Source organism: Hipposideros armiger, unplaced genomic scaffold (assembly GCF_001890085.2).
Source record: "Hipposideros armiger isolate ML-2016 unplaced genomic scaffold, ASM189008v1 scaffold_431, whole genome shotgun sequence".
Taxonomy (NCBI): Eukaryota; Metazoa; Chordata; class Mammalia; order Chiroptera; family Hipposideridae; genus Hipposideros; species Hipposideros armiger.
In genome coordinates this window covers 28410-47071 of record NW_017731781.1, presented here as the reverse complement: position 1 = coordinate 47071, position 18662 = coordinate 28410, and the positions used below count along the sequence as shown (strand labels likewise).

Here is an 18662-nt window from a genome sequence, read left to right as displayed (position 1 = left end):
CTGGCGTCCCAAGCCAGCTCTTAACCATTGCGCCACTTGGCCGGCCCTTGTTTTGCATTTTAACTGGAATTGCATTATATCTTTATTTCAGGAGAATTGAGTGTTTTTTAGGATATTAAGTTTTCCCATGTAAGAACATGTTATCTTTCTTTTTGTTTGGAGCCTGGTTTTATGTCCTTAACTAAAGTTTTATAGATTTCTTCATGTAGGTCCTGTGCCATTTTTTTTGTGTGCCACTCTTATTAAACTTATTCCCAAATCTTTTATTTATTTTTTAAGCTGAGCCATCCTGCGACCTGTTCGCAGCTCAGCGGCTGCTCAGCTCGGGCCGGGAATCGAACTGCTGTTGCTCAGAGCTCAAACTCTTGAGCGAGCTCTTAACCAACTGAGCCACTTGGCCAGCCCTGCTTTTATTTTGAATGGAATATTTTTAAAATTTCTCAATCCTTTTGCTATAAGGTAAAAATATTTCTCTATTATCCATTTACCCTACTAAATTATCTTAATTCCATCAGATCTCTATTATGTCTTAAGGTTTTAGGCACATCATGATCTAAAAGGTAGATATTTTAACCAGTGTTTATCCTCTTGAATGCCCTAAAACCATCATTAGTAGGCATCCTTGTTTAGTTCTTGATTCTAACTGAAATTACCTTAGTTTAACCATTAGGATACCTATTGGTATTCCATTACTGTTTTAATTAAATTTCTTTAAAAGAATGGCTGCTGAAATTTAATCAAATTCCTTTCAGCATCTGTTGATATGATCATATTTTTCTTCCTTAATTTGTTGATGTAATGAATTATATGTTGATAGATTCTCTATTAAACCAACTTTGTGCTCCTGGAATAAACCCTACTTGGTTATAGTGTTAATATTCTTTTGACTCATCAATGTATTTCTGGTACTATTTTGAGATACTGCATCTATGTAATTAATTTGACTTCTAGTTTTTTAGTCTTTATCAGTTTTTAATATTAATGCAACCACAACTAATTTATACGAATTAGAAATTTCACTCTTCTCTTATGGCTCAGGATAGCTTAAATAACATTTGGTCCTTGCTCTTTTTTCCCCATCAAGTGCTAGAATTTTTCTTTTTTAAGCCCTTGCTTTTGGATTTATCCTTTCAACCAAGTTTGCTTCATTTCAATAATTTGTATCTTTTAAGTTTTAGGATGCATGCTAGGCTTCTTTAAAAAAAAAAAGAAAGCATTTATGGCTATATAATTTCCTCAGAAAACTTTTGGTGGGTCTCATAGATTTGGGGACCCTGAGTTCCTGAAATCAGGGAGATTAAGTTTTCTAAATTATTTCATACCTTGATTGGACAGGGTTTGGGCTCTTTTGAGTTCGAGGGCAGGAGACATGTATGCCATATGCCCCAGAGCTTAAACAATGGTGAACACAGAGTAAGGCACCAGCAAACAACTGCTTACTAGATGGGTAGATGATTCAACACACCAGAGGGAAGTTAGCAGGTAGGACCAGAGAGGTTAAGGACTCATTAAAAGTCACACAGCACATAGCAGAGCTGGTTTGAAAACCTGGGCCTCATAGTTCTCAGGCCAGTAACCTAAATTATGGAATAATTTAGAAAGCTTACCAGTTCACAAAGAAGGGATTAGCAGAGCCAGGATGGATCTGCTTTCTGGAGTACAGCAGTAATGAAACAGAGTAGGGACACATCTAGGGAAATGTGAGAGTAAGGGGTGCTGGATGCTGGTCAGAAAAGGAGTTTCAAGGTGACTGTCTACAGGAATGGGAGGGAATGAGTTGCAAGAGCTCTGGTTTGCCAAGGGCCTGGTGGGGAAAGATGATGAAATTAAAGGTCTCTGAAAGAGGTGGTTCTGAGTTTCCTGGGAGTGATGCCATTCCTCAGAAAGAAATAAGGTAGTTTTGAGGCCAGGGAGGCTGGTAGCTTCATAGCCATTTGGGATCCTCAGAGCAAGCCAAGGGACTCCCACTGGCATTTTAAGCCTGGTTGGTAGGCTGAGAGGACAATGGCCCAGAAACCTCTCTGGATCTTAGCACTTCTCCCTCCTCCCCCAGAGAGGAGGCAGGACAAGCCCTGTCCCCACTGTCTGGCCACCTCCCTAAACATTGGCTTAGGCAGTAGTGGGTGATGGGGAGAGCTTGCCCCCAGCCCCCCTCCCTGGGAGCCAACAGCACTGAGGAACAGGATGGGGGGTGGACAGAGCTGAGCTCCCCAACCTCTCCTCCCTACCCCAAGAAGCCCTTTGAAATGTTTTCCTGGCAGAGTCTAAAGCTTCGATTCATTCAATTGCCTGGCATGAAGCCCAGGATGAGGGGATGCTGGGAAGGCCCTAGACCCACATCCTAGCCCTCACCTTAGCTGCCCCTACTTCCCAGGGACCTCTGTTGGCAGGCCTCCCCTTAGGCTCTCTCTCCTCATTCAATAGTACCCCCACCCTCTTTCCCCTGGGGAACCCAGGTATCCTGCCCCTTCCCTGTGGAGCAGATGGCCACCCCAGAAACTCAGGCCTGCTAAATCAGACATTTAAATCCCATAATCCTCGGTGAGAGGCTGACAAGGCGGCAGTAGCCCAATCCTAGAAGCAGGGGCAGAAGAGAACCTTGTGCCAGCCCTGGCAGGAGGAGAGGAGGGACAGTTGGTTCCAGAGTTATAAATGGAGTCACCCCCTCCCTTGTTGTCATGCAGCCTGCGGACTGACCCAGTCTCCAGCTTTTGTTCTTCTCCCGGAACCAGGGTGTTGGGCACCCCCAGCCCACATTCCCTGGAGACTCACTCAGGTGGCTGCTTCCCAATGTCACCTCCTTAATTCACCCCTGCGTTGCAGGCCCTAGGCAGCCTGCACTGGCACGCGCCCCTATGATACACAGGTAGTAGCAAAATTTTATTGTAAAGTTAAGAAAACAATAAAAAAAATGTTATATAAAAAGGGACGAGAAGGAGTGTGGGTGAGGAATACAGATGTGCCTTGCAGAGTGCAAAAGAAATTAACACTGAGCATCTGGAGAAAGTAAAACAGATCTTAGATACAGTTCCTACATCAGGGATGGAATGATCCAGGGTGTGGGATAGGGCGAGATTGCTTAGGTGCTGAGATTCACCAAGAGGTTAGACAGGATTTGGTCAGATGAACAGAGAAGGGACTTGGAAATTCCCTTCTCAGTCACAGAAACCATCAACCCATCCACCAACAAGGACAGGGAACCAGCACTCCCAAGGGTGTCAAGTCCCAGATATGAGGTCTGACAATTAAGTTTGTGAACTCATCCTAGAAAATAGAAAAAGTGCTACATACCTCATTGCTGAATATCACTACAGTCATCTTCGAAGTACTCCTCTTGGGAAGCTATGCACTGATGCTAGCACCTACCACCCTTCAAAGCAATTTTGGAACTCTTTTTCTGGAATGGCCATCAGAGCTGTCGTCATATTACCCTTGATGTCCTGAATGTCATCAAAATGTCTTCCTTTCAATATTTCCTTTATCTTCAGGTAAAGAAAGGAGTCATCGGGGGCCAGATCAGGTGAGTAGGAAGAGTGTTCCAATACAGTTATTTGTTTGCTGGCTAAAAACCCCCTCACAGACAGTGCCGTGTGAGCTGGTGCATTAAAGAGCCATGAATTGTTGGAGAAAAGTTCAGGTCTAACTTTTCACGCAGCCTTTTCAGCACTCCCAAATAGTAAACTTGGTTAACTGTTTGTCCAGTTGGTACAAATTCATAATGAAGAATCCCTCTGACATCGAAAAAGGTTAGCAACATTGTTGAACCAGTTTGTGAACTTAATTGTCAGACCTCGTATACATTATTTCATTAACTCTCACAAAAAAACCCTGTGAGGTAGGTACGATTATTGGCATTTTATCAATGTGGACTATGAAGTTAGAAGAAATTCAGCTGAGATAGCTTCCAACCCAGTGGGGACGGCTGATTTAAAACCTAACCCTTACATGCAGGAAAATTTACCTCCCAAATGGTCTTCATAGAGAAAAACCTTAAAAGCTAAGCTGAAACAAGCTCCCCTCACCTCCCCAAAAAACCACCAGTGCAGGCCAACTTCTTTAGCAGAGCCCTGGGCCAAGGCAAATGGGATTCTGTGGTGTTTCTGAGGCACACCTGTACCAAGCAGAAATTTAAGCTCCTGAGTCCCCAAAAATGCCAAAGGTAGATGAGGGTGGGGGTGTCAGTGGGGGCAGGAAGCAGAGGATGTCAGTCTGAGTCAAGTCCTTCCCTCTTGAGCATGAGTTTTTTATGACGGGAAGTAGATTGCCCCTTCTTAGACTTCAGATGGCTGTGGGGAAGATAGAAGGGGAAGGGGGAAGAGATGATGTTATCTGAGAGGCTCAGGACTACTCTTCCTAGATCTAAGCTTTGAGGAGCCTAAGTTAAAACGGTCACCACCAATTGCAGACTTGTTTACTGAACACCTGGGGTACTGACATGTGTTAATCTTTTAATATTCCATTACCTCATTTGACAAATGAGTAAACTGAGCTTTAGAGGGGGAGTAACAAGGTCACACAGGACTTGACAGTACTTGGCAGGGCTGAAGATCTGACCTCAAACCCCAGCCCTGAACTAGAGGTTACTGGAAATGGCAAAGAAATATCTATGCTCACATCGGGGGTTTGTGGATACTCCCAAAGCTGGAAAATGGTTGCATGATACAACCAGAGGAAGACTAAAGAATGTTCCGGCAGGGCCAGAGTCCAACGGGAAGGGAATCAGTTGCCTTTTACCTTGAAGGTAGGATTAGAATGGAATCCCAGGCTTTCCAACATAGGAAGGCAGGAGAATGGGGCTGGGAGGAGACATAGGTCACTCACCTGGAGTGAGCCCTGCTTCCCCCTGACTCCTTTCCAGCCTGGGCATCCTTCAGCTCCAAGGCCTCATTCAGTTCTTGAAACATCTCGAAGCGTTCACGCCCACGGATCTGAGGCGGTGAAGAGGTGGATAAAGAAGTATTAGGCAAAGTCATAAAACCATTTTCATGCTCTCTAACAATTTTGTTTTGAAAAACGACCCTTTAAAACGTAGGTTATGGGGTCGGTCAAGTGGCTCAGTTGGTTAAGAGTGCGAGCTCTGAGCAACAGGTTGCCAGTTTGATTCCCACATGGGCCAGTGAGCTGCTCCCAAGCTGAGCTGCCAATAGGTGGCTCAGCTGGTGAGAGCACGTGCTCCTAACAATAAAGTTGCGAGGGGCTGGCCAAGTGGTGCGTTGGTTAAGAGTTGGCTTGGGACTCCAGCTCTGAGCAGCAGGGCTCTGGTTCGGATCCCACATGAGGGCCAGTGACGCTGCGCCCTCTACAGCTAAGATGGTGAACAACAGCTCGACCTGGAGCTGGGCTGCTGTGAGTCACCGGTGACAGCGTAGGCTGCAGTGGGCTGCCATAAGCTACCGTGAGTGACTGGCAGCAGGTGTAAGCTGCCAAAAGCCACCGTGAGCGGCTGTCCAATGGCTGGCGACCGATCTGACTCAATCGGGAAGAGCGCAATGATAATACCAACATGGGCCAGTAAATCGACGTCCTCCACAACTAGACTGAAGAACAAAAGGACAGCAACTTGTCTGTTCCCCTCCCCCAATTCCTCAATAAAACCTTAAAAAAAAAAAAATAAGGTGGCCGGTTTGACTCCCACATGGGATGGTGAGCTATGCCACCAGCAACTAAGATTGAGCACAGCACCTTGAGCTGAGTTACCCTGAGCTGCCGACGGGCAGGTGGATGGTTCAGTGGTTAGAGCGTGCCCTCTTAGCAAAAAGGTTTCTGGTTCGACTCCTGCATAGGATGGTGGGCTACGGCCATCCACAACTAAGATTGAAAATGGCACCTTGAGCTGAGCAGCCACGAGCTACAGTCAGGAGGCCGGATGGCAACTGGACTTGGAGCTGAGCTAGCTGCGCCCTCCACAACTAAGATTGAAGGACAACAACTTGGCTGTTCCCCAACACTGTTCCCCTTCTCCAATTGCCCAATAAAATCTTAAAAAAACCCCAAAAACGTAGGTTATGGTACAAGGTGGCTTTTTTTTTTTTTTAAAGATTTTATTGGGGCATTGGAGGAGGGGAACAGCGCTGGGGAATCGGGGAAGGGAAACAGACAAGTTGCTGTCCTTTTGTTCTTCAGTCTAGTTGTGGTGGACGTCGCTTCACTGGCCCATGTTGGTATTGTGATCATTGCGCTCTTCCCGGGTGAGGCAGATGGGTTGCTGGCCATTGGACGGTGGCTCATGGCGGCTCACAGAAGCTCACGAGGGCTGCTAGCCACTCACGGTAGCTTATGGCAGCCCACTGCAGCAGGGGCTGCAGCCTACGGCAACTCATGGCAGCCCAGCTCCAAGTCCAGCTGTTGTTCACCATCTTAGCTGTAGAGGGCAGTGTCACTGGCCCTCATGTGGGATCCGAACCGGGCCCCTGCCACTCAGAGCTGGTGTCCAAAGCCAGCTCTTAACCGATGCGCCACTTGGCCGGCCCCAAGCTGGCATTTTTAATTTAGGCACAACCAGGAGCTATTGTCTCTAGGCACCACTGCACCCCAATGGCAAATGCCCTAATTGTAGGGAGAGCGGCCCGGAAGAATATAGCATTTTGAAACCTAATCGTAAGAGTCTGGGCTGAACTTCATATTTGCTACATCTACATCTTTTCTTCCCTTATCCAATCCCACTGAGTAGGGGCAAGAAACCGCATATCTGTCTCTCCCAGACTTGGTACCTGAAGGGTGAAATATTCTCCATCCCGTGGCACCTTTGGCGGGGGAGAGGAGCTGGTGTTGTTGGGCAGTGCTGGGAAAGAGGTAAGGAAAGGTGAGAAGAGTGAATCTGGGGCAGAGCTGCATCCTTTTCACCTCCTCCACTTCCTCTTGTCCTGCCTTCTTACCTCGCTTACTGCTCCCAGGGGGCTGCTTGGGACAAGGCTCCCCTTTCTTGCGGAAATTTTCTTCCTCTGTACGACGGTCTCTCCCTGGACAGGCGCAAATGCGCACCTCGAAGCTGTTCCGTCCCAGGAGAGTACCACTATCCAGGTAAGAGGGAAGCAGGAGGCAGTAAGAAAAGTGGGCACCACCTCTGTTCTATAAGCCAGGCCCTACCTACTCCTAACCACCTTCATCTTACGTAAAGCCTAAGCTCCAGGCATATGGAAGAGAAGCCACAGGTAAGAGAGGTCGAAAAGGCAGAGAAAAGAAAACTGGGAGGGGGCAGCAGAGGAAGTTCTATATATGGGGATAGGAGTGAGAGGGAAGGATGGCTTGTAGTACAGGAGGACATGGTCAAGGGGCAGAGCTCAGGGTACAGAGACAGGCAGAGGCTAGGGAGGATCGTGCCAGTGTGAAGGGTGGTGTGTGGGTACTTACCTGGAGTCTTCTAGTGTGATTATGGTGAGGATGGGCCGCCGGTTCATACCCCCCATACAGGAGCTGTTACACATGAAGTTGTAGTGGATGGTGGTACAGTCAGAGCCCACCTGGGAGAGAACAGCAGCCTAAGGTGAGTCCAACCAGCCCTGGTAAGGCCTGAAGCCCCTGGAAGTGGTAGTTTCCTCAATTGTGGAATGGCGATAACCCCATCTGTTGCTCTGCACACCTTATAGGTTTGTGGAGTGGTTGAATAAGATGCAAGAGAAAGCTCCCCTATCTCCCACCTGGATGGCCACTGAAAAACCCCTCCAGCCCCCAGTTGCCAAACCAGACCTCAGGCGGCTCATAGGGCACCACCACACTATGTCGAAAAGTGTTTTTGTCGTCCAAATACTCTGCACGCAAATTTCCTTCCACCCGGATAAGATGCTGAGGAGGGGCCAAACCTAAGAGCAATTGGGAAGGTATCAGAGGCTTGGGGACTCTGGGCACCAGCCCTTTCCCACTTACAGTCCCTGACTGCTCACCATCGCTATTGTCAGAGCAGCGCTCATGGTGGGGGCAGCGCCTCACAACCTCTGTCATGTACTCGGACTTCTTGTAGATGGCCATGGCTCGGACACGGGTGCCAAGTGGGGGTGGGGAGCTGACCCACAGCTGTACGGGGCAGGTTTTTGCCAACTGGCAAAACAGCTTATTGAGGGTAGGGGAGTACTGTAGGAAAAGAAGAAAGAATGAATGGAAGGTCAAGGGACAACAAGTACCCCGGGGATCAAATGAACAAATATTGCTGAAGTATGAACTGGAAGCCATGTATGGTGTGGGGAGAGTAGCCAGAGATAGCAGAGACAGCTTAATTGTAAAAGCTAAGGAATGAACGAGAGTGAAGAAAAAAGAAAAAAAGTTCCATGGCCCTATGAGAGATGCTAAGCGTATGATGAGGACAATGAAAGCCCAAAGTCAAGGGGGAAAATTCAACATTGGGACAGGGTTCAAAGGTCACAGACCAAATAGGTAAAATGTAGAAAGACAAGAAGCAAAAGGCTGAGAAAAATTCCAGTGTCCTGAACAGAAAAACCCAGGGGAACATGGTCAGGCATCGAACACAGAAGCCAGCCCCTCAGGGTCACTGACCGTGCAGGTTACAGACTTGGCTGTCCCAGAATTCAGGAATCCTAATTGGAAACCATAGTTGCCAGGATATGTCTTCTGGGAAGGGACAAAGGATGACAAAGGCCAGGAATTGGCTGGTGCAGGGGAGGTGGTTGGTGCAGGGGTGGCAGCTGCAGGTGCAGGAGTTGCTGGCATACTGGCGGCTTCATTTGCACCTTCGTCCACCCAGTTCACAAGGTCTGGGGACAGCAGCAGTTCATCCACTGTTAGGGATATGTCAGGGGACTGTGAATGGGAGAAATAAGAGTCAGAGGGCCAGATTCCCCAGCCCCTGGCCCCTTCCAACCCGCAGTTCTTACCAGAACATTGTCATCAGGAAGTCTGAAAGATAAGAGCAAAAAGTCAGTACTGGTTTTTGTTTCCTATAGGCTTCTACTAGGGGGCTGGGGAATGGGATGGGGTAGGCAGGGTAGGGCAGTGGTTATTAGAAGCCGGGCAGTGAACCTGCCCCTCCAAAAAAACCTCTACTCACAGTTTCCAATAGTCTGAAAATGTCTCCTGACTTAGAGGGGACTCCATATTGAGTTCTGACTGTGGTACCTCCATTGCAGCTCCCTGGAAGTGTGGCTGCTGTGGGGGGAAAAGTGAAGATCCAGCATAAGACACACTCAACCCCAGGTTACCCAGTACCAAGGCAGTAAGGCTCCCTTAGACACCATTCCAGAGTCTGAGACACAGGGGGTCCCTTGACTTTCTGAGGAGTAGGGTTGCTCCTGCCCTACCCCTCACCACACACCACCTTGAGAAGAAAAGGTAACCAGAGAGGGACTTCCAACCTTTCTACCACTGAATCAACAAGCCTTCCTGAAGTGTACCTTTCTTCTCTTCTCCTTCCTGCTACTAGTAAGGATGGATTAATTTTTTTTCTTAAAGATTTTATTGGGGAATTGGGGGAGGAGAACAGACAAGTTGCTGTCCTTTTGTTCTTCAGTCTAGTTGTGGAGGATGGCTCTTCCCGGGTGAGGCAGTCACTCGCTAGCCATTGGATAGCCGCTCACAGTAGCTCACAGCACCCCAGCTCCAGGTTGAGCTGTTGTTCACCATCTTAGCTGTAGAGGGGGGAGAGTCACTGGCCCTCATGTGGGATCCTAAGCGGGGCCCTGCTGCTCAGAGCTGCAGTCCCAAGCCAACTCTTAACCAACGCGCCACTCGGCAGGCCCAAGGATGAATTAACTCCTAGCCCACTTTATCTGGGGGAAGATACCTCCTTTGACCCCCACATTGCCCACCTGATCCCCTTTATCACAAAGCTTTCTGAAGAACCACTGTATCCTCTCTCATTCAGGCTTACAAATCCCTCATAACCAGTCCCTTGCCTGCCTATTTGTTCTCATCTCCTAGCACTCTCTCCCTTCCCTGATGCTCACGCTATACTGGCTGCCCTTCATGCACTCACCAGTTCACTCAATTGGTGGTTCCCTCTACTGGGAACGCTGGTCCTGCCATCACTGCAAGGTAGGCTCCTTCTCATTGAGACCTCATCTTGAATGTCACACCTCCTCTGGGATGTTTCCCCAGACCACTCAAAGATTGCCAGCCAAACCCCATCACCCTATTTTAATTCTCATGGTACTTAACAGTCTGATACATTTTCTTGTTCATTTCATCTGTTTCCTCTAGTTGAATATAAACTTCCTCTGGAAAGGGAAGTTATCAGTCTCATTCATCACAGTATTAGCATAAAGTCTTGCACCTGGTTGGGCTCACTGTTGAATAAGTGAATTGTTGTGCTCAGGCTGTGAGCAGTCAAAAGAGCAAGGAGGGCCTCTAGAGGGGTGGGGTGGCCTCAGTCCGGGCCAGGGCCCTGCACTAGACTCTGCTGCTGTCATCTCACCTTGTAAACCAGGTTTCAAATGGCTTCATCATCTTTCTTTCTTTCCTTTTTTTTAAAAAAGATTTTTATTGGGGAATTAGGGGAGGGGAACAGACAAGTTGCTGTCCTTTTTGTTCTTCAGTCTAGTTGTGGAAGACGTCGCTTCACTGGCCCATGTTGGTATTATCATTGCGCTCTTCCCGGGTGAGGCAGTTGCTCGTCGGCCATTGGATGGCCGCTCACGGCAGCTTACGAAAGCATACACCAGCTGCCGGCCAGCCCCACTGCAGCCTATGCCATGGCCAGCGACTCACGGCAGCCCAGCTCCAGGTCAAGCTGTTGTTCACTATCTTAGCTGTAGAGGATGCAGCATCACTGGCCCTCATATCGGATCCAAACCGGCCCTTGCCATCTTTCTTGATGCCAAATTTGTCATTAGCTTTGCTTAAGAAACATACCTGCTGTAAATTACTTTCCTGTCTTGCCCAGCACTGACGAACATCCTCCCAAGCAAGCAGTTGTTACTGGCTGGCTGTTTCTGGACTCTTTTTAAATCTCCCTTAAATTCACCTCTACTTTTAAGTTGACTGTCTTATGTTAATTAGTTTGCAAAATCCTTCCAAGCAGTTATCTTGTTTGTTCTGATAACCACACCTGACACTTGACAGGAGAGGAGAAAGCTGAGTTTCAGAGAGGTTAAGTGACCTCGCCCACAGTACACTTAGGAGAATGCATGAGCTTTCATTAAAAATGACCATTCAAACATCTAGGAGTATGATGCTTACTTCATCACAGACTACTCTGCAGAGATCTCTCTTTCATAATCATTTAAAGCTGGGGGTGCAGATTTCAGCTGACAAGTCATCCAACTGAGAGGTTGGCAAAAGGACATTTATCAGAATTTCCAGTGCTGATGGGGGATGGACTATGCAGGTGCATGGAAGGCAAGAGGGGAAAGAAGAGTGATCCCAAACATTTGCCTTGGTGTGGGGGCTGAGAAGTACCAGGGTTCCCCTGGATCATGATCAAAAGAACTTGGAGACTTTTATGGAAGGGAGCTCAAGTGAAGGGGGGGGGGTTGGGATTCAAAAGTCAAAAATCCTAGGGGTTTGACATACTATTTATTGTGACCAGACCTATCTCAACAGCCTAATTTTTTGGCTTCCTTACTTACAGTAACTGACTTTTACTCATCTTTGTTTTTAGTGCAAAGCATGGGCTCTGGAGGCAGACAGGCTAACGCCCTAGGCTTACTACCTAATAGCTGTGTAACTCTGGGAAATTACTTAACCTTTCTGTGCCTTAGTGTCCTTTGCTCTAAAACAGTACTCTACTTATGGGAAATGTAAAGAGCTGAGAGAAGTGCCTGGCACATAGTAGAAGGTTAACAAGTGTTTGTTTATACGATCATTCCATTTTATTTATTCTATATTATCATCCGAGTGAGAGCTTTGTGATTGTGAGTGGATGGGGCTTTTGTGGTACTGCCCCATTAATGCTGGTTTACCACTTTCAGGGAAGTCTGTTTAGTAAACATGCCAGGAGGTTCTGTTCTGGAATGGTGGGCCCAAGGTGTCAATCCCACTGGGAGTGAGACAGACACATGGACATAGGAGGCCTCCCTCTCTCAGTCTTTGGAGCAAACTAAATTCACAATGCTTCTTTCTCAAAAAAGCAGGCAGTCACTACTGGGAAATCTTTTCAGAGCAGGTACTTCCCCGGGGTATGAGCATCAGGGGGTCAGGATACTATAAACTGTAAGAAGCTGAACCAGACTTTCCAAAAGGTTGGGGCGGCAGGATGTTCGCACAGGCAGTCCCAATGGGAAGGTGATTAACTCAGTTGGGACTCTTAAGGAGGAGCAGCCCAGACAACTATCATAACAATGGCTGTTACTTAAAGGCCCCACTGGGCCCACTGCTTTTAGTAGCTTATCTCATTAATCCTCTCAAAAAGCTAGGAAGGTAGGTATTATCACCATTATAGGAATTAAGTCACTTAACCCAGGGTCAGAAAGCTCCCAAGGAATAGGGCCAGGGATTGGAACCTATGTAGTCTAAGGCCACACCTCTTAATAATTATGGCTCCTATGGCTTCACCCAGAGTCTGGTGTAAAAAAATTTTTTTTGGCTCAAAGGTATTTGATTGGAAAAAGGAAGAATAATTCTGGAAAGTAATAACGCAGTGTCTGATAAAAATGAATACACACACACGCCCTTTACTACTCGGCAAAACCGTTTCTGGGTAGGCTCCCAAGAAAAATGGTTGCACGGGAGCTGCAGGAGTCATGCACACAAATGTTCATGTCAGTGTTGTTCCTAATGGCAGGTGATAGGAAACAATTATTACTACCCATAAGTAGGGAATGGCAAAATTAAATGTTGCACAAGGCCTGACAATTAAGTTCGCGAACTGGTTGCTAACCTTTTTTGATATCAGAGGGATTCTTCATTATGAATTTATACCAACTGGACAAATAGCTAGTCAAATTTACTATTTGGAAGTGCTGAAAGTTTGCGTGAAAAAGTTAGACAACCTGAAATTTTCACCAACAATTCATGGCTCTTGCACCACAATAATGCACCAGCTCACACGACACTGTCTGTGAGGGAATTTTTAGCCAGTAAACAATTAACTGTATTGGAAGACCCTCCCTACTCATCTGATCTGGCCCCCAATGACTTCTTTCTTTACCTGAAGATAAAGGAAATATTGAAAGGAAGACACTTTGATGACCTTCTGGACATCAAGGTAATAGGACAGCTCTGATAGCCATTCCAGAAAAAGAGTTCCAAAACTGCTTTGAAGGGTGGAGTAGGCACTGGCGTCAGTGGATAGCTTCCCAAGGGGAGTACTTTGAAGGTGACCATAGTGATATTCAGCAATGAGGTATGTAGCACTTTTTCTAGGATGAGCTCGCGAACTTAACTGTCGGACCTCGTATACTTACTCACAAGTTTACTATAACAGTTTAAGTAAATGAATTTATCCGTATATGTGTAACCTGATATAGCTCAGAAACATGTTGAGTGAAATACACAATTTACAGAAAAAAGGCAAACACAGTAATGTAAACAGTTTATGCAAATTGAAAATACAAAATAACCAGTTGTTTGTAAACACATGTATGTAAAATATGAAAGACAGGCAAGAATAAAAATTCACAAAACTGGGCCGGCTGAGTGGTGCATTGGTTAAGGGTTGGCTTGGGGCGCCAGCTCTGAGCAGCGGGGCCCGGTTTGGATCCCACATTAGGGCCAGTGATGCTGCACCCTCTACAGCTAAGATGGTGAACAACAGCTTGACCTGGAGCTGGGCTGCTGAGTCGCCAGCTACAGTATAGGCTGCAGTGGGGCTGGTCGGCAGCTGGCGAGCACTTTCGTGAGCCGCCGTTCAATGGCCAGTGAGCGATTGCTTCACCCGCGAAGAGCGCAATGATAATACCACATGGGTCAGTGAAGCGACATCCTCAACTAGACAGAAGAACAAAAGGACAGCAACTTGTCTGTTCCCCTTCCCTGATTCCCCAACGCTGTTCCCCTCCCCCAATAAAATCTTAAAAAAAAAAATTCACAAAACTATGACAATGACGGTCTCAGAGAGGGGATACGTGTGCTTATGAAGCTGGGGGCATATAGTCAAAATAGGCTTTAGCTTTATTAATAAAGAAAAATTTAAAAAGATGGTAGCCATACATTACTTATGCAATTAAAATATGGACACAAATAAGACAAAATGTTATATTTGGTGGGGATATGAGTGTTGTGTGATTCTTGTACTTGTATTTTTCCAAAAAAAAAAAAAATCTATAAAAGAAAACCTTTTTTCCCACAGATTGCCTTTGGAGCCTTTGTAGAAAGTCATTTGGCTACACTTAATGTGTCTTTCCCTGGACTGTTCTATTCATTGGTTGTTACCCTACTGAAGCTTTACAGTAATTTTTAAGACAGGTATTTTAAGACCTCCAACCTTGCACTACTCTTTCACTTTAGAATCAGTTTGTGAATTTCTACAAAAAAAAATCTCATAGGATTTTGACTGGGATTGAATAAAATAATTTTGGAGAGTACTGACATCTTAACACCAGTGAGTGATCCAACCCATGAACATGGTACTTCTCTCCATTACTTAAATTCTCAGCAATACTTTGTTTTCAATATAGAGCTCTTGTCCATCTTTTGTCAAATTACCCGAGTAGGCCATGTTTTTGGGAGCTGTTGTAAAAGGCATTGTTTTTAAAGTTTATTTTCCGAGCTCAGATTCAATGGTAGCTATTATACAAAAATACAATTTATGTATACTGCCTCTGCAACCTGTGACCTTGCTATAATCACATATTAGTTTTGATAGTTTTAAAATGGGTTTTCTATTAGGATTTTTTGTGTACACAATCATACCATCTGTGGATAAAAGTTATTTGTTCCTTTCCAGTTATTATGTTTATTTCTTTTTCTTGCCTGGTTAAGACCTTCAATAAAATGCTGAAGTGGTGAGAGTCGATTCCTTTTCTAGTTCCTGATCTTAGAGGAAAAGCATTCAGCCTGTCACTAGTATGTATATAGCTAATGGTAACTTGATTAGGGATGTGCCCTTTATCAGACTGGGGAAGTTTCCTTTTCCTAGTTAGCTGGGAGGTTAGGTTTCCTTTATTAAAAAATTATGAATAGCTGTTGGATATTGTCAACTGCTTTTTATGCATCTGTTGAAGTCATAGGATTTTTATACTTTAATCTGTTAATGTGGCAAATTACACTGATTTTTGAATGTTAAATCAACATTGCAGTCAGGGATAAACCCTACTTGGTCAGGATGTATTTGTCATTTTTACATATTACCAGGTTTGATTTGCTAAAATTTGTCAGATTTTTCCACATATATGCTAATAGCAATGTTAGTCTAAATTTTCTTTTCTTGTAAATGTCCTTGTCTGGCTCTGTTATCAGGATTGTGCTGGTCTCACAAAATGAGTTGCATAATGTTACCTCCTCTGTTGTTCTGAGTTTGTGTACAATTGGTATTGTTTTTTTCCCCTCAAGTGTTTCAAGAGAACAAGAGATAGAAAATAACACTAAGGGCCAGCGCGTTGGTTAAGAGCTGGCTTGAGATGCCAGCTCTGAGCAGCAGGGCCCCGGTTCAGATCCCACATGAGGGCCAGTGACACTGCCCTCTACAGCTAAGATGGTGAACAACAGCTCGACTTGAAGCTGGGCGGCCATGAGTCGCTGGCGACAGTGTAGGCTGCAGCCCCTGCTGCAGTGGGTTGCCATAAGCTACTGTGTGTGCCCGGCAGCCAGCATGAGCTATCAAGAGCTGCCGTCCAGAGGCCAGCGACCAACCTGCCTCACCCAGGAAGAGTGCAATGATAATACCAACATGGGCCAGTGAAGCAACGTTCTCCACAACTAGACTGAAGAACAAAAGGACAGCAACTTGTCTGTTCCCCTTCCCTCAATTCCCCAATAAAAATCTTTAAAAAAAAAAAAGAAAAAGAAAATAACACTAAGATATAGCAGATTTAAACGCAAACCTCGCAATTACATGAAATGTAAATTGACCAAGCACTCCAATTAAAAGCAGTTCAGTGGGAAAGGAAGGCTATTTCAACAAGTGAAGCTAAAACTGTATATCCATATAGGAGAAAACAAAAATAAAACAGAGCTGTGACCCCCTTACCTTACATCATGAAAAAAATACTTTTAATTAATATGGCTCATTGACCTGAATGTTTAATTGAAAACTATAAAGGTTCTAGGAGAAAATGTACAATAGTATCTTCATGACCTTAGGGTAAGATTTCCCAAACAGGTCATTGTAAACCATTAAAAGAAAAAAGACGAATCTTCTGCTCCTCAACAGGTCAAGAGAAAACACATGTATCAGATAAAAGATATCCTTTTCCAAAATATATAAAGAACTACCGCCAAACAATAAAAAAAAAAAGCAAATAAACCAATTTTTAAAATGGGGAAAAGTCTTGAAAAGTCACTTCACATATGACATAGGAATGGCCAATAAGCACACGAAAACTGTTGCACGGCTAATGGTACAACCACTTTGAAAATTTGAATTTTTTAAATCAAATTAAAATATAGAGATCTGTTCTCCACTCTCTTGACACAGCAATTCCAAGTATTTACTCAAGAAACACAAAAACCTATGGCCACAAAAAGAATGTTAATAGCAGCTTTATTCTAAATACCAACTAAAAAACAACTCCAATGGCTACCAAAAGGAGAATGAACAATCGATGATTATTCATCTAGTGTAATACACAAAATAAAAAGGAGCAAAATACTGATACACCAATACATGTAATAACATACATAAATTTCAAACATCATGCTGAAGAAGTCTGATACAAAGGAGCACATACTGTCATGGTTCCATTTGTATTAAGTTCTCCAACAGGCAAAACTAACCCATGGCGGCATAAAAATAAAGGTGGGGGTCAGAGATAGACTGGGAAGCAGCATGAGAAACCTTCCTGGGGGAATGAAAATATTCTGTATTTTGAAAGGCGTTAGAGTGGTTAGTAGCCAAAACTCCTCCAATTGCAGTGGGTATAAATGCGACCTCAATTTAGAAAACAAGGTAATCACATAGGTCTGGTTCTCAGCAGGTGCGTGTGACTGCAGAATAAAATGACCGCGCCCTAAGGGATGAAAATGCGGGAGAAACGCCTAAGCATTCGACTTCGCGCGGGTTCCGCCGCCTCCCACAGGCAACAACTAGTCAGGAACGAAGACTGAACTTAGGACCTCGGGGCCGTCTGTCCCCAAGGCCCGCCCCTTCCGCTTTCACGACGTTCAGTCTGCGTCCGAAATTGGAATGGCTTAACCCAAAGCCGCATACAAGAGACGTTTGTTCCGCCAGAAACAAACGATCTGTCGTCACGCTTTCATCGTTTAATTCTCAAATGTACCCATTCGCGAAAATACTCAGGGTTTGTCCTCTGCACTTTTTTTAAACCACCTTCCACGAAATGGTAGCTTCCCCCTAGATTGCAGTTGCCCTGGGTGGAGCACACCATTCGAAGAGGGGGAGGTTTTGAGGTTTGTATCAAAACAAAGATCTCCTTCCTTTTCAAAGGCCGTAACTAAGCAGTCCAAGAAGAAAATAACAAAGTAGAGGTAAGGGGTTATCAGCCTCCCCTCCGCAAGTGATAGGAGCCAGTCTAAAAGACAAGTTCTCTTTCTACTTCCCTCTCATCGGGTGAATATGAGCTGCTCCGAAGAAACCGGAAATGGTACTGTAAGTGGCAGTAAATGTAGAGCCAAACAATAACAGTTAACAGGACCTTCTGGGGCCTCTCAGACTAGGATAATCCTCCACGGTTTCTCGGATAAACCTCTCGTTTAGCACTTCCCAGTTCCACGATTGACAGTATTTAATTGGATTTTCTTCATCCAGCGAAGCCGGGGGCCGGTTGGAAAGATTACTCCAGAAAGGACAAAGGTCCGAAAGTTATGTGGCCTTAGGAGCGTGGGCTTCCCAGATCACCCCGAATAATCACTTCGGGATGGAGGTCAAGATTCCACCAGGCTATCACATGGGCTCTAAAATCTCAAGCCTTGAGTCTTCAAAATTCTGAGATCCGAAAGTCTCAGACCCTGATGCTTTGTGCGTCTTATTTCAGGATTCCTCACACCCAGCACTGGGATGAGTGCGGGTGGGTAGAGAAGAACCCGAGGCCAGCTGAAAGTTCCCCAAAGTCCCACTCCCCCGGCCCAGGCGTTCAGTTCGGCTGGTCCTAACATCCCCATTATCTACACACACCCAGGCTTCCCAACACTGCATTCCTAGGTTGGTGCCACCAGCCAACCTTTTCCATCTCTCCCCCCTAATTTGCCAAGTCTCCAGTGCCCAAACTCCTGTCCCCATTATTTTCCGTAGCTGAAAATAAACGGAGCCCAGAGCTCACGTCTAAGAAAAGACTCATCAGACTGGGTGAAGAGCTTACCCGAACCTCAGGGGAGCGTATCACCGTTCTGGGAAGCACGCTCCGAGGCCGGATTCCAGGTGAACCCCCGGGACCCACCAGCTACCTGCGCCCAGGATGGTGGCTCTGGACTTTTGAGCTCAAAACTTTTAGCGCCAGTCCGAGCACATGGGAAGGGAAAATCCCAATCCCAGCAACCCCCGCGAGGCTTCTGGCACAAAGCTGGACAGTGGCCATGACAAGTAAGGGCAAGCAATTCGCCGACGGGCGGAAACAATGGGACTAGAGAGTGGGCGATGAGTACGCGGGGAGAGTCAGGATTCTCGTCGTATTGGTGTTGTAGCTACCGACATTTTCGGGTAGGGAAGTTCAACAAGCCAGAGC

General features: G+C 45.8%; 1 protein-coding gene across 3 annotated transcripts; it reads right to left on the bottom strand.

Annotated features, from left to right (window-relative positions):
• Positions 1 to 3767: 3767 nt before the first annotated feature.
• Positions 3768 to 18472, bottom strand: TP53 (tumor protein p53). Of its 3 annotated transcripts, XM_019664961.1 has the most exons (11): positions 18300 to 18472; positions 8999 to 9096; positions 8826 to 8847; positions 8488 to 8751; positions 7881 to 8067; positions 7687 to 7799; positions 7351 to 7460; positions 6876 to 7012; positions 6711 to 6781; positions 4822 to 4928; positions 3768 to 4286 (listed from the first exon to the last, which is right to left on the bottom strand). In XM_019664961.1, exons 2-11 carry the CDS (start codon positions 9070 to 9072, stop codon positions 4205 to 4207), a joined length of 1167 nt encoding a protein of 388 aa, XP_019520506.1. In that variant the 5' UTR covers positions 9073 to 9096; positions 18300 to 18472; the 3' UTR covers positions 3768 to 4204. The 3 variants fall into 3 exon arrangements, with proteins under 3 accessions (XP_019520506.1, XP_019520508.1, XP_019520507.1); XM_019664963.1 differs by lacking the exon at positions 18300 to 18472 and having other exon boundaries at positions 8488 to 8729; positions 8999 to 9066; XM_019664962.1 differs by lacking the exon at positions 18300 to 18472 and having other exon boundaries at positions 8488 to 8729; positions 8826 to 9090.
• Positions 18473 to 18662: the final 190 nt, after the last annotated feature.

Coding starts and splice junctions, on each gene's coding strand:
- TP53 (XM_019664961.1), bottom strand. CDS start 9,072: ATGGAGGTACCACAGTCAGAACTCAATATGGAGTCCCCTCTAAGTCAG. Junction 8,752..8,825: donor TTCCTGATGACAATGTTCTG/GTAAGAACTGCG, acceptor TCCCATTCACAG/TCCCCTGACATATCCCTAAC. Junction 8,068..8,487: donor CCAAGTCTGTAACCTGCACG/GTCAGTGACCCT, acceptor CTTTTCCTACAG/TACTCCCCTACCCTCAATAA.